Source organism: Cucumis sativus, chromosome 6, assembly GCF_000004075.3.
Source record: "Cucumis sativus cultivar 9930 chromosome 6, Cucumber_9930_V3, whole genome shotgun sequence".
NCBI classification, from domain to species: Eukaryota; Viridiplantae; Streptophyta; class Magnoliopsida; order Cucurbitales; family Cucurbitaceae; genus Cucumis; species Cucumis sativus.
This window is the reverse complement of record NC_026660.2, coordinates 24,485,758-24,501,099: the sequence shown is the minus strand read 5'-3', so window position 1 is coordinate 24,501,099 and position 15,342 is coordinate 24,485,758. Positions and strand designations below refer to the sequence as shown.

General features: G+C 26.8%; 2 protein-coding genes across 3 annotated transcripts; one reads left to right on the top strand and one right to left on the bottom strand.

Moving 5' to 3' along the window:
• The first annotated feature begins 499 nt into the window (after window positions 1–499).
• Window positions 500–4,966, top strand: LOC101219744 (WAT1-related protein At5g64700). The gene is made up of 7 exons (XM_004148589.3): window positions 500–781; window positions 868–930; window positions 1,046–1,162; window positions 1,429–1,681; window positions 2,574–2,732; window positions 3,031–3,182; window positions 4,584–4,966. The coding sequence occupies exons 1-7, from the start codon at window positions 609–611 to the stop codon at window positions 4,747–4,749; spliced, it is 1,083 nt and encodes a 360-aa protein (XP_004148637.2). The 5' UTR covers window positions 500–608; the 3' UTR covers window positions 4,750–4,966.
• Window positions 4,967–10,628: 5,662 nt separating this feature from the next.
• Window positions 10,629–14,102, bottom strand: LOC101219990 (neurofilament medium polypeptide). Of its 2 annotated transcripts, none has more exons than XM_031888203.1 (2): window positions 13,581–14,102; window positions 10,629–11,109 (listed from the first exon to the last, which is right to left on the bottom strand). In XM_031888203.1, exons 1-2 carry the CDS (start codon window positions 13,758–13,760, stop codon window positions 10,813–10,815), a joined length of 477 nt encoding a protein of 158 aa, XP_031744063.1. In that variant the 5' UTR covers window positions 13,761–14,102; the 3' UTR covers window positions 10,629–10,812. The 2 variants fall into 2 exon arrangements, with proteins under 2 accessions (XP_031744063.1, XP_004148639.1); XM_004148591.3 differs by having other exon boundaries at window positions 13,626–13,976.
• Between the last annotated feature and the right edge of the window lie 1,240 nt (window positions 14,103–15,342).

Below are 15,342 nucleotides of genomic sequence, written 5' to 3'. Positions count from 1 at the left end.
GGGTAAAAAAATTGTAAAGCACATTAAATTAACAGTATTCTAACATATAATCAACTCTTGATGGGTGTGAACCCAAACCCAAGATCATGAATAAGACTTTAAAGAGAATTTAACTTCGAGTGCTCCAACTAGGACGGTATAAGTAAAATGTTAAGCTTTCATTAATGTTTAGAATATGCGTCTTTGACAATAGCTAAACTAAATTATTGAAAAAATTCAGAAGAGAAGCTAAAAAAAACATTTATTTAATAATGAAATAGAAAGAAAATAGTAGAAGTAAAATAAAGAGGGTGAAATTTATTTTTGTAGTAATTCCACAAATTCTGGTTAGTTGCCAAAGTATACAATCCTTATTCGTGAATAACATGGAAATGTTATCTTACCAAAAAGAAAAAAGCTATGTGGACATGACCAAACCAGGATGATGCTTTTATGGGTCAACACTTGTTTCTTTTATCTGTTTCCTTCTATAAATTCTTTCATTTATTTACATCTCTCACACATAATAAGCAGAACCTCATTTGATCTCTCTCTTTCTCTCTCTCTCTCTCTCTCACTCACTTCTTCTTGTTTTGGTGTTCTTCTTATTTGAAAAAAGAAAAGGAATTATGGGTTCAAAAAAACCCTATTTTCTAGCAATAACAACACAAGTATTTCTTGCTGGAATGAGTCTTCTTTCTAAAGCAGCTTTTGCTTCGGGAATGAATACCTTTGTGTTTGTGTTCTATAGACAAGCTGCTGGAGCTCTTTTTTTTCTTCCTCTTATGTTTTTTTTAAAAAGGCAATAATATTTCCTTTTTCCTTTTTTCTTCTTGTGGAGCTCTTAATTATGTTCTAATCAGTATCTTTTTTTTTTCGATGTTTCAGAAAAGAAAGCCGATCGCTTTCACTTAAAGACTTCCTGAAGATTTTCATGATTTCGTTAATAGGGTATGGTGTTTTTTTTTTTGTTTTTTGTTTTTTCTTTCCATTTTGATCATCAACATTTTGAATAATTATGAGAAAGATTTTATTTTCTCACGAAGTTCATATAAAAAAAAATTAGGATGACTATTGGATTTAATGCATATGGTGTTGCTGTTGATTATACCTCTGCAAATTTGGGTGCTGCTGCATTTAATTGCCTCCCTGTCACAACATTTCTCTTCGCTGTTTTATTGAGGTATAATTCTCTTTCCATCTCAAAATTCATGTATAGTCTTCTAATATGCATCTAATTTTATACATTCATTTTATAGAAAGTGACAATTTAAGACGTATAAAGTTAATCTATGACGTGATTGCATAAAAAGAAAATAAAAAGAAAAATGTTGAAAACAATAAAGTTGAGAAAAGAGAGGTAATGTTGTTTGTTTTTCACATGGAAAACTTGAATTTATACATGAAAGTGATCACTTACTCATTTTGTTTCTCTTTAATGATGTATAGGATGGAGAAAGTAAATTTAAGAAAAGTGGCAGGAATTGCAAAAGCTTTGGGAATATTAATATGCATTGGAGGAGTGATAACACTTGCATTCTACAAAGGTCCATATTTGAAGCCACTCATCAACCATCATCTTTTGAAATTTCACAAATCATCACATAATATTCCCCATTCGTCCTCTTCTAAAACTTGGATTATTGGCTGTTTCCTTCTCTTCATCTCCAGCATCTCTTGGGGTTTGTGGTTTGTTCTTCAGGTTGTTTTACCTTTTTTTTTTTAATTATTATTATTTTCTCTCTTTCTTTACTTTTAAATTTTTGTATTACTGGTTACTGTTTGCTGTTTGCTAACTCCTTTAATTTATTATTTAATTAAGTGATATGTTTTCCTAGAGTAGTAGGATAATTTTGATCAAATTTGAGTGTTTGATGAGACATCATAATAACTTCATCCACTAGGTTAAAAGTTCGAATTTTATTGAATTTGATTTCAAAGTGTACAGACTCAACAAATTGACTCGTGAAGTTCCTCTTTTCTAATATCTATAATAATATTTTTTTAAATACTGTTTTAAGTAAATTAATTACAAAACTTATACACTAATCATTATAATGTGGAGTGATTAAAAATAAAGTAACATAAATGCTACTTTTTTTAAAACACACACACACTTTCTTCTATATTAATCTTAAAGAAATGCCATCTGCCATCTCATCTATATTGTTATATATCCAAAGTGGTTTTTCTTTTTTCATATAATATGTTAGATAATATATATAAAATTAAATTTATATACCTAGTTAAGCTTTTTTGAGTAAATATAATCATTCATATCAAAGTAGTATAATTCACTGTGTCTTCTTTTTAAACTAATTAGGCATTCTTTTCCTCGCCAAATTAATATTCATTTCTACTTCGGTTTGATCTTCTTCCTATTCGAACCTACAAATAAGGATGAGTGTTTTATTAGATAATATATAATTAAGTTCGTCTTCATTCATTATCATCACTTTAAGCTTTTAGGTCAATGGGTGATATAAGAGAATAATATATATGGAAAGAACAGAGATAATTGATATTTTAATTTTGGGTTCTCACGTAATTAAGTTTTGAATAATGTGTGATGGTTTTGATTGCTTTAAGTGCAGGCTTATTTTCTCAAGACATATCCATCACCATTGGAGTTTATAAGTTACCAAACATTATTAAGCGCAGCCCAATCTTTTGTGATTGCAATTGCAATGGAAAGAGACCCTTCTGAGTGGAAATTGGGTTGGAACATTAGGCTTCTTGCTGTCGTTTATTGTGTAAGAACATACTCATTTCCTTTTTTCAATTGTTTACTCTAATTATATTTCTTGGTGTTTCTTTTTTCTTTCATGTTAAAAAAACAAATTAAACCCCAAATCTCCTTATTGTTATGATTTAACGAATCTTTTAGTTTCAGTTAACTATTGTCAACTCATAGGAGCGAACGATGTTTCTATTTTTTAAAAACTAAAAATGGAAGAAAAAATGAAACTAGAAATAGGAGATTTATCAAATATACAGAAAGTTTATTTAATGTTTTTTTCTTTCTGTTGTCTCTCTTAACACACACAATAGGGAGTTCTTGTAACAGTTGTTTCAAATTTCTTGCAATGTTGGGTAATAAAAGAGAAGGGGCCAGTTTTTCAAGCCATGACAACACCATTGAATGTCATTGCCACTATTATTGGCTCTGAATTGCTTTTGGGTGAAGGAATCAACTTGGGAAGGTTTGTTTTTTTCCATCTTTATATTCCAAATTTAATTCTTCTTCTACTTTATATTGGTTTGATCTTTTTATTAAAATATATAAATGGTATTTTTTTCTCTTCTTTTAATTCGATTCCCATTTATAAGAAAAAGTTATTGAAAATACTTTTATGTAGTCTTTCAAAGAGAAGAAAAAGAAAAAAGCAAAAACAAAAGAAAGGGTTGAAAATTTCTATGAACATGAGTGTGGGTAATGCTTTTGTTTTTGAATTTTTAATGTTCTTTTAAACATTGGTTATTGCAAACTTTAGCTATTATGTGGATAATTAATGAAAGGATGATCCCACACTCTACAGACTAGTTTTAGAAAAATAGAAAACCTCACCGTTTAGAAATACGATTTGCTTATTTTCGTTATTTTGAGTTTGATTTTTTATCAGATCTAATTTTGAATCAGGGTCGTTTCATGAAAATAATTTACTTATTTATATTAAAAATAAATAAAGAATTCGATTAAAGAACGGTGAGCTCCAAATATACCCATCTTGTGGGGATAAGGAAGGACTTTCTAGACGAGGATGGAAAAGTATTCCTTACCCCATTTGCTTCTCTCTACCGTTTGCTAAAATATAATATATAATATGTTCTTTCAATTTATTCCTGAATAATAGCAACTTTAAGAATAATGCATGTTACACGATACTAAAATAATGTTTTGAATACCCTCACATCACAAAGATATGAAAAGACTTACGAATTTTATAAGATACATGAAAATACGTATTCTATATTGTAAGGTAGTTTTGATTTGGAGCTTTGATGTTTGTATACATAATAATACGTATAATGCGGTATTAGAGCCTTAAAAAAATCCGACACAAGAATGGTGTGAATTGCAAAGACGCACCATATCTTTTGACGATAAGGCTCTAAGAAGACCAAGTGAGGAGTGGCAAGGAATGTGTTCCTAGCCCGGTTGCTTCTTTTTCTAAAATCAATTTCATTATTATGACTATAGTTGTTATTTGTTAACAAATATTATATTTAAATTTCAAGTTTTATCATTAAATTTAATGGCTAAATAACAAATATGTTTTTTTTTTTTTTGTGTGTGGAGAATAATTTCCATCTATGATCTTAACAAAATTAAATGAGAAATTCACATGGATGAGAAAAGGGGATAAAGTTACCCCATGGTACTGTTCTACCACATGAACAAATTTTGTTGTATGAGATAAACCTCTGTGTATAACTAAATGTGAAGTGTCAAATCCTTGGAAGGGAAGAAGACACCTTTTTAACATCTACTTCTCATAAAATTAACAAATTCTTTAACATCCATGACAAACAACGAATATATCACATCAAACTTTGCAATCCCAGTTAGCTAATATATTGTTTGTTGTTTTATGTTAATGCAGTCTTATTGGTGCAATTTTGTTGGTGATAAGTCTTTACAGTGTATTATGGGGGAAAAACAAAGAACTCGACGTGGCTGATCCAGATAGTAACAATCAAACAAATGTATTTGTTTCACCTCAATTACCAAAAGATTTGTCAGAGATGAGACCAATAGCTGAACCATAGATATACATATACATATCTTTACTATATAGTTTAATTTTTTGTTAGCAAAATCATGCAGCTTCGCTTCTTTGAATCTTTGAAATTTTTGTGTACTATTTTCTAATATGCATCAAAATTAAAAGTAATTATATAGTTTTTCAAAGTTGTATCATCTATGTATATTTAATGGAAAAGTGGGGTTAAATCTCATATATAATATAATTGTTTCATTGTCCAACAACTTTGACTTAGCAAGATTAATACATGGTCATTTGTTCGAGGTTGATAAACAAATTATTTTCTAAATATATCATCGTAAATTTTTATAAATATAACAAAATATTAAAATATTTAAAAGTATTTATGACGCGGGTAACAAAATCAAAAAACTTATAAACTCAACTATTTTTCTTTAAATATTATATTTTCTTTTCATCTCCAAATCTAAACGATCATGTAGCAAAAAAATAATATTTAATAAGTTGCATGTTGGGTGTCAATTATTAATCACGAGACATTTTTGTATTTTTTATTGTGAGTTGGTGAAATTCTTCCATTTTTACCCTTTGTTATATTTTTTAAAAAATCCCTATATCAAATGTTGATTTTTTTTCCCTTGAAACATCAAATGTTAATCATTTTAAATAACCAAACTTAAATCATCCTCTCTTTTTTGTATTCATTTGATTTTTAAAAATTAAGTGGCGACTAAACTTAAAAATAAAAGTAATACAATGAAAATCTAACTTGATCTTTTAAAACATTAATAAACGGTAGAAAACAAAACAAGAAACTAAGAGACTAAGAGGTGTGTAAGATATATGGTGGAGGTTATAATTATTCAAGAAACAAAAATTAAAATATAAGCAAATTAACTAAATAATTAATGTTGAAATATCATATGTAAACTGTTGGACTTGATTAGGTTTGATGGTAAATTAGTATTAAATATATCATATATATATATATATGTTAATGACAAGTGAAACACCAATTTATAAATAAAAAAAATGAAAAAGAAGACTATTTATTGAGTTGTTTGGCATGGACTTACTATAATTAATTTCCTTTGAGATTGAATATAACTTAATTATAAGATAGATAAGCTCATTCTGCAAATATTATTTCAACCCCATGTTTAATTAATTGATATTAGATTATCCGTGGGGATCAAATTATAAAGAAAAGTGTTTAAGAATTATATCTTTTACTAGGCTTAGGCTACTAACTTCATTAATTATAACAAAATATATACTAAAAGTTATTAGATTGTGAAGTGAGTTCAAAATTTTGACCATCATCAATTCATATAAAGTCAGTTAGAGTAAAGGCCAAAAAATTCACTAAAAATCCTCAATTGACTTTAAGCTTAATATAACTTCATTAATTAAGCTTAAAAATAGAAATTAAATTAGTAGAAAAGGACTTGAAGCTTCATTGAAAAGAGAGATTCCATAATCCACCCGATGAAGACATTTTTCTTCTTTCTTTTCTTTTTTTCAACTTTTTCAAGAAGTCATTAAACTATTTGTCTCACAATATGCCCTTCATATCATTGAAAATAACATGAAAAATATGTCGGGCAGTTTTCACGTAGAGACTTATTATAAATGAGACTATCGTGTTTTCAAATTAATCTAAGATATATTACTATTATTGTTTATCAATATCACGAGGAGAGAAACGTTGATAGAAGTCTATTAGTAATAGATTTACAATTTTGTTATATTTAAAAATGTCACTTTGATGTATTAACTTTTAAGCAAGGACACATGACACGTTGCACCATCTTTAATCTTTAATGAGTTTGTCTATATAACTAGTAGATATAATTAGCATAGGTTTGATTTAACTAACAATTTTAATAAACATAAGTTTTTTGAAATATATTTTTTTAGTAAATCCAAACCAACATACTTGGAGAGATAAGTTTCATTCACTTTTAAACAAATAATTGAGAGTGGAAAAATTTTGGGACTTACGAACCCGACAGTGCTCATCCTCACTTTTTTGAAAGTTCAAAGGAATGGCCTAAATTTATTCAACTTTTTAATGTGTAGTCAATAAAATCACAAACGCTTCATTCATGTGTCCAAAAAAGAAAGGGAAGAACAAAACTTTAATGTCAATGTTTAGGTAGAAAACTACGAAGCAACTTCTCGAAAACAAAACAAAACTTTGATGATCTAAGTGTATCCACGTATCCAAATGTATCTTTTAAAAAAAATCTAAAAAAATAAAGTTATTACTTGATCAAAATTAGATTATTTATTAATTAGAGTAGGAAAACATACCAGAATTAACTTACTTTATATATCACAATCTAAAAAAAATTATTTTAATAAAACAAAATTGAGATTCAACTCTTAAAAGTCTATAAATAATAAAACATAATCGTATCTCGATAAAGTTTATGATCAATAAATTATTATTTTTAGAATGAATTTTGTGTATGGAATGATGTTTTATTGATGGTTGGTTTGTTATACTAACTTTTGGAAAAATTAACATGGGTGTCATCTCTTATAAATCAAAATTAAAGAAAAAGAAATAAAAAGATACATTGATTAATTCATTGGAACATCCAAACTTTTCTTCCACCTTTCAAAGTTTTGCCCCCACTAATTTTGTTTTTCTTCTTGTCTTGTGAACTTTAATTACACATCTCAAAGGATAGCAATTGATTTTTTTAAATTTTTTTTGAGATATTTTAGATTATATTCAAATAAAGGTTCTTTCTTTTATATTTAAAAGACCAATCAAAAGGAATATGTGGAGAATTCTAACAATAAAATAAAATCTTTAGCACAAAAATGTGATAAGATTAAAATAATGTTTCATATATATGACTTCCTTATCACAATATTTTACACTTTCCTATCCTATACTTCTTGGCTTTGGGGTGTGGTGTGCTAATATTCAATGTGTGATTCATAATTAAATATATTATCCTCACTTTAAACACTTTATTACAGTTGTTAGTAGGGGTGATCATTGATCGATTGAAGTTTGTTTTTTGAAAAAGTGACCTTGAATCGATCATAGTTGATTTAGTAAAGTGTCAAATTGACTTCAAGATTAATTAATATGAGTCGATCAGTTGATTGTTTTTATTGGATCGTTTTAACACTTAAAAATAATTTCTTAAAGTTCTCGATTTGAATTTTTTTTAAATCGATCCTGACCAATTTCTCTTGTTTTTTGATCAATCAACTTCAGTTAAGTTGGTCGATTCCATTTTTCAATTTATCATGTGCATCCATCGTTGTTAATGTTTTTAATTTAGAACTTGTCGAATAACTATTTTTGTTTTGTTTTATGTTTAAAAGAAAAAACAAAAAATATGTATTTTTAAGTCTTTTTTCCTTTTCAATTTTCCTTCTTAATCATAAAAGAAAAAGAAAAAGAAAAAAAAAAGTTATAAAATGTATTTGTTAACTTTAAAAACAAATGTTTATTAGACGATTTCTTTTAACTTTTTCTTATTTATTTTATAGTATAGTTTGTGTATATTTATTTATACAATTGATCTTGAAAAACAATATCTGATTCAATAATAAAATATAAGTAATTTATCGGATACGTTTCACAACTTACAAAAACAATTTATAAATCTTTTAAGTTTCTAACTTTAATTCTGTATATATATATATACTTTATCATTTTTTCTTTAATTACTCCTTTTAAAAGAAGAACATTTAAATAAATACTTGCAAGTGACACAACTTGTAACATATAAATATGAAAAAGAATACATTTTATGAAATTATAACATAATTGCAAAGTCTACACATTGGGAGCAAAAGTAGAAAAAGAAATGTTTTGGACAAATAATGGGACTCTATTGTGGGTTGATAATAAAACAAAAAGTATTTTAAAGAAATAGTCAAAAGCTATTGTAAGTGGAAGTAACTTATTAATAGTCATAAATTTTTACTTTTTCTTCTTATTTTCCACCCAACAAGAGTACAAAACTATGAGATAAAATCCACAATATATATATATATAATATATATATATACCATTTCAGCCCAATCATGAAGATTTTTTATTGGTTCATTATTATTGATTCGTGGCACCAACAAGGAAATTATGTAAAAATTATTGAATGTTATCCATTTTTTTCAAGATGGGACTTCATCCACTATCGTCTATGAAGTGTTTCCCACTACTAATAACACTTCATATTTGATAAATAATATGTAGAACAATTATTATACCTTACATTTCTTCACTTTATATTTAAAATTTTTGTTTTCAAATAACACATATCAAGTCTACAAGAACATTATTCATTTATTTTATCTTGAATTTAAACTATTTCTAGAAGCTATTAAAATATATTTAGATACATTAATTTGTTCGTACCTTCAAAAATGAGTTTGATAGTGCATAAGGAGTACTACTCCATTTATTGGGTTCTTTTAAGATTGTAAATAATAATATTGCATTAAAAAAAAATGTGTAGTTTATTTGAGAGTCAAGATGCATTTAAAAAGACTACGTTACATCCATTTTATTAGGACTGCAAATGGGTTGAGACATTTCCAATCTAACCTATATTTTTGGGTTGGTTGGATTCGCAATCTAAATAATAGAAATTGTATTTTCAATTCAATCCAACCTTTCAAATATGGGTTAGGTTGGGTTGAGTTGTCGAATTATATTTCTTTTTCTTTTTTTTATTTCTAATGTTTGTAGAGTTTAAAATGGTTGTACATGTCCTATCAATAAATACACATATCCGAAAATTCAAATATCCATAAATTCAAATTTTCAAATATATATATATATATATATATATATATATATATATATATATATTATTAATTATGGTTTGATTGAGTTTGGTTAATCTGAATTTTTCAATCCCTAACTCGATCCAAAAAAATTAAAATTTTCAATCCAACCAAACTCACATTTTAAACTAACTCAATCCAACCTATATAATATGAGTTTGGTGGTTCAGATTGTCAAATTGTTTAAGTTATTCTAATATCCTACCTTTCATAGACTTGAGTGCTTCTGCTATGAAGATTTATTTTCTATAGATTTTGTAAAAGATTTTGAGTGTTTATATATTTGAAATTATACATAGTATAACGATAACTTATCAGCATGGATTAGAGTATGTTTGAAAACTAGAATTAAATATATATTGCTAAAAATTATGAATAAATTTGCTTATCTTGTTCACAATATTTTATTTAAATCGTGTCATTTATGAAGTTGTATATATTTAAAGAGGGGTGAGAGTACATTAGTGATACGTTAGATAATTTAAAACTAATGTTCAAATCTAGGTCTACATATATTTATTTTCTATCATGCTACAACTATACATCGATATAAATCTAGTAAAAAATTATACGTTAAAGCCAAATCTAACCATATTAGTTTATCTTAACTAAAAGTCAATTTAGTTTTAACTCGGTTCTTCAAATTCTCTATCCCACGACTATTAAACTCTAAGAAAAAAAACTAAAACATGTAGGAATACACATCAATCATTTATATTGCAGAACAAGTTAAAAAATGAATATATGTGTGCTAAATTAACCTACTTCAAATGAATAAATCTAATTATATTAATATTTTGATACTTCTCTAACCTGTGATCTTAAAAATTTAGAGAAGTTTAATAATGTTAATCAAAACAAATGATATTAGTTAAAACTATGACATATGTTTTAACTTCCACTGATATTAGTTCAAACTATGACATATGTTTCGACTTTCAATACGACGTTAAATCTAAGTTATTTGAAGAAGAAAAAAACTCAATACATGTTAAATCATTGACTAACTAATTAGACGAGACTAAGTTGAATTATATATCTATATATAATATATATATCTTTATAAGTAATATTTGGGCTATGAAAGCAGAGACAGAAACATAAAGAAGAACAAAAAGTAGTTAAGAGAGAAGTAAAGATGAAGGTATGCATTTTTCCCCATAAGTCATAACAACTAAAAGGAAAAAAGAAGACGAAAATGAAACAATTTTTGGATAATGGTTCCTCAGTTGGTAATTAACTAATGAAGGGATTTTCGTTTCGAAAATAATTTATTGATCAATTGCTAATTAGTTACCTTCACTTCCTTCTCTGTTTCAGTTGGTTTCTCCGCTGACTCTGTCTTCTCCGGAGGAACATCATTTTCAATGGTAACTTCCACTTTGATTGCCTCATCTGGGGTTTCCATTTCTGTTACAGTTTTGTTTTCTGTAACAGAGTCCGAAACTACTGGCTCCGGTGGGTTGTTTTCAGACGGCTTCTCCTCCGGTAGTGGGTTTATTTGCTTTTCAGTTTCCGGTGGGTTGGTCTCTTGCTTCTCCGGTGGATCTGCATCTTCAGTCTTCTCCTTATTACCTTCCTTCTGCATGAATTCACATTAACGACATCCAACTTCTTAAATTCAAATATTATTCAAATAATTAGAATGTATATTATCTTGTGAAAAGAAAAAAATAAAAATAAAGACGACATTGTATACTATAACTACTATTTCTATCATCCATGAGTTCTGGGATATAAGTTTATGCCAATTGAATCACTAATGGTAAAATTAACTGAGAAACTATCTAAAAGCATTTTTCAAACTTCAAAATCATTTTAAAAATCAACCATCCTTATGGTTTTTTTTTTAGTTATTTACTATTTATGTTTATAGAGTATTTATTTTTTTTGTTTGAAATATTAGTTTTGATAACTACTGGGAAATGATTTGTGAACTTTTTACAAATTTTTTACTTTTGAATTTTAAAATTGATCTAGCAACGACTTGTTAAAATTAGATAGAGACTAAAAGACACATTTCAATATCGTTCGTAGATTGAATTTCATAGTTCACATCAATAAAAAAACTTATTATATAAATTATTTTAATTGATATAATCTTCATTCATGATCTTCAATATTCCACGCAACAAATCAAACAACCAAATTAATCGATTTGTAATGGGTAATTATAATAATAATAATTAATCATATAACAACATTTTTAAAATTTAAAAATTTAGTAAAATTTATTTGTGATAGACTTTTACGTTGAAAGACTCTTATAGCCTATTAATAAATATTTGCAACATAATCTATTAATGATAAACTTTAATAAATTTTGTTGTATTTATAATTTTTTTTTAAATATTGTTATATACTTAATTATTTTTAATTTAATGACTATATTTACAATTATATCTCATCTATAACAAAAGTTTTAGGGTAATCATTGACCATTGATGATAGACTTCTATCGACGGAATTTAAAATATTATTTTGGTTAAATTTGCAGCTATCCAAAGTTTAAAGAGTGAGGAAGAGAATATGTTGGGCTGGCCCAACTTGAGTCCAAACAACAGTGAAGGCTATTGGGCTACTGAGTCCAAACTCACTTTTGTCCTTGGTGTTAATTTTTTTTTAAAAAAAAATAATTATGAATAAAAAATTAAAATATAATTTACTAGTGATGAAAATTGAATGAAAGTGTTTAGAATTTAACTTAAATTTAATAATAAACATCAATACGAAGGACCAAATCCATGAAACTAAATAAAAAAAACTATGTACTAAAAGTAAAAGGCAGCTTTTCTGTATGTAATTTAGATCCCAATAGACAAAGGAGTTTGATGAAAAAGAAAAACAGGAGGCCAGCATTTATTTAATTAGGTGACAACCAGGAAACCAAATTATAGAAAGCAACAATCGAAAACAAAACAAAATTATGGAATCTCTCTCTCTCTCTCTTTTTTTCTTTTTTCTTTTTGCCCTTCCACCACAACCCCATCTACTGCCACTGCTCCTGCTCATAACACTCCAAACCCATTCCACACCCCTTTCTTTTAACCTTTTCTTCACAATTTACTTTTACCTCTTAACCTTCAAACGTCGATACTATAAATTGTAGGTGTATTGAGTTATGTTTGTTTTTGGTAATCCATTTTACATTTGTTTTTATGTTTTTGTTTTTGGTTCTTTTTACTTTGTGTTCATTTTTCAAATTGTATCCATAAAAGTTATAAGCTGTACACTTTTGATAATTTAGTTTACTCTTCATTAGATTATATACGTTTGGATAAACATGGACATGGTATAAGTCAATTACTTTTTCTATCAAATCTCTCATAAACAAGTCTCTTCTTCAAACATATGTACAAATAAAATAATCTCTTTACATATAATTTTAAGATACAATTATAAATCTATACTTATGAGTTTAATTGATATAATTATAAAATTTGATTGTATTAATTCATACAATACTTAAATTTTTTTAAAAAGAAGTATAAATTGATTTTTTTTTCTTCTGAATTTTATGTTTAATAGGTATGTAAACGATGGTTCAAACTTGTTAAAAGTAACAAGCCTAAGTATAAAAAATTAAATTCTGGGTCTAAGAAAGCCCAACCAATCAGATCCTAATTTTAAAGTTAACTGAGTATAAACACACAATTAAAAAGAAAACTAAATTTATAATTCAACTTTTTCTATTATTGTCAATGATTAATCAGCTTTTACCCCAGAGAGAGAGAGAGAGAGAGAGTAAAATTTGGTGTCTAATTGTTCTACAGAAATGTCCAACAAAATAATTTAAAAGAAAAAAAACAAACCAAATGAAAGGAAAAAGACAACCCACTACACATTTTCAATAATATATTCATCTACATTTCTTTATTTTTATTTTCCTCAAATTTTCTCATCATCCAAACACACATCTTCAAATAATTAAATCACACCCACATTAATTTTTTCAAAAAAATTTTGAAATACCCATTTAAATATTTTTTTAAGAAGAAAAATAAACAAAATTTTAAATTAATTGAGTATTTTTTTTATTTAAAAAAAAACAACCTGATGAATGAACAAATCAGTAAGAGAAGGAGGCTTAGAATCCACCTTGTCATCATCAACGACGATCTCCTTCGCCTTTTCATCACCGACATGATCCGGTTTAGTTTCGGCCGGCAACTCCTCCGGAGCGTCGCCGGACTCCGCCTTCAGATCCTTTGGCTTTGTGGCACAAGCTCCCATCTTTTCTTTTGCTGTTGCTGTTGTGTGTGTGTGTGTGTGAATGAATGAATGAATGAATGAACGAAAGTGAGAAACAGAGAGAAGATGGGTTTAATAATTTATAAAGAGGGATTTTCGGCAATTTGGGATTGGGACAATTGGTCACAAACAACGAAATTGCAATTTAAAAAAAAAAAAGTTATTAATAAAAACAAAACAAATACTCAACAACATTACATTATTTATGCTTAGAACGATTGTAATGTCTACAAAAAAATATAAATAAAAATGTATACTCACAGCCTGTCGTAATTTGTTTGTTTATTTTATTCGAAAAATAAAAAAAAATGTTATTTATTTATTAATAAGAAGTAGTACTGGGTGACAAGAACAAGGGAGAGGAATAAAATGTGAGAGAAAGAGAGGGATCCGTTTTGGGAATATTATTATATCATTTTCAGCAATGGCTTTTGTTGTGTTCTGTAATGTTTACATATTACAGGTTGGCTTATGGGAAAACAAAATATTTGGACACACCAAAAATCAATTTTATTTTCACAAAACGATATCATGTAAATACGGAATTATGATTAACTTTATTCGTTTTTTATAAGTAAAATCAAGATCTAGGTCCAAATAAAAGATACATACAATACAACAAGTTTTGCTTTACATATTTACAATCAAAAAATGTTTGGGTGTAGTTGTATGAAGTTAAGATTTTGATGATTTGTGCAACACAATTTCTTGTACTAACAGAGTTTAGAGTATTAATGAAGTTCATACCCTAGTTGGACCAATCTTTTTCCATTTATTTGTGCTAATCCAAGATTCAATTAATTGGGTTTGTCACAATTATTTTGGGATGCGTAATTTTCCTTTACACCTATATTTTTTTTCTTTTGTTTTCAGTTACCAACAAGCTCTAAATTTTATTCATCAAAAGAAGTAAATGAATAAATACAAAATTAATTTACATTATCCTCTACCATCTCATCTAACTCTCATAACTTCTTCACATAACTTCATACTTCTATCTTTCAACTTTAAGAGTACCAAAAACTTTGGAGTGTTTATGTTAGTATTTATGTTTTCAACTTTTGTATTTGAAGGTAAAACTGTTTAAAATATTTTAAAGATTTAAATAAATTTTATATTTCTATTTATGATAAATTTATCTAAATATTTTAATTGATTTTGTTGTATTTGAAAGTTAACTTAAATATGAGTTGTGGGTACAAATTATATAAATAGTATCATATAATTTTTCTATCTATGGTGAAAGGTAATTTTGTTGAAAGGTAATTTATGTCAAAATCAACATGTATTAAAATAGTATTTTAATTTTATTATTATTTATGAGTTTTCCAACTCTTTCACCGTTATTTTTTAGGAGTGTTTATAAAAATAGCAAAATAATAATAATAAGGATCATGTCACTGTATTTTTTTAAATTGTAAAAATAGCAACTTTAAAAGTGGATAGTCATCGCATAATCCTTTGATAGTTGTCTGATAGTCTTTAGGTAGCCGTTTAATATATCTAATTACTTGTCATAATTTTTATATTTGCAATATGCAAAAAAAAAAAAAATGTTATGAGT

Coding starts and splice junctions, on each gene's coding strand:
- LOC101219744 (XM_004148589.3), top strand. CDS start 609: ATGGGTTCAAAAAAACCCTATTTTCTAGCAATAACAACACAAGTATTT. Junction 782..867: donor CTTATGTTTTTTTTAAAAAG/GCAATAATATTT, acceptor TCGATGTTTCAG/AAAAGAAAGCCGATCGCTTT. Junction 3,183..4,583: donor GAAGGAATCAACTTGGGAAG/GTTTGTTTTTTT, acceptor ATGTTAATGCAG/TCTTATTGGTGCAATTTTGT.
- LOC101219990 (XM_031888203.1), bottom strand. CDS start 13,760: ATGGGAGCTTGTGCCACAAAGCCAAAGGATCTGAAGGCGGAGTCCGGC. Junction 11,110..13,580: donor CTGATTTGTTCATTCATCAG/GTTGTTTTTTTT, acceptor GAATTCATGCAG/AAGGAAGGTAATAAGGAGAA.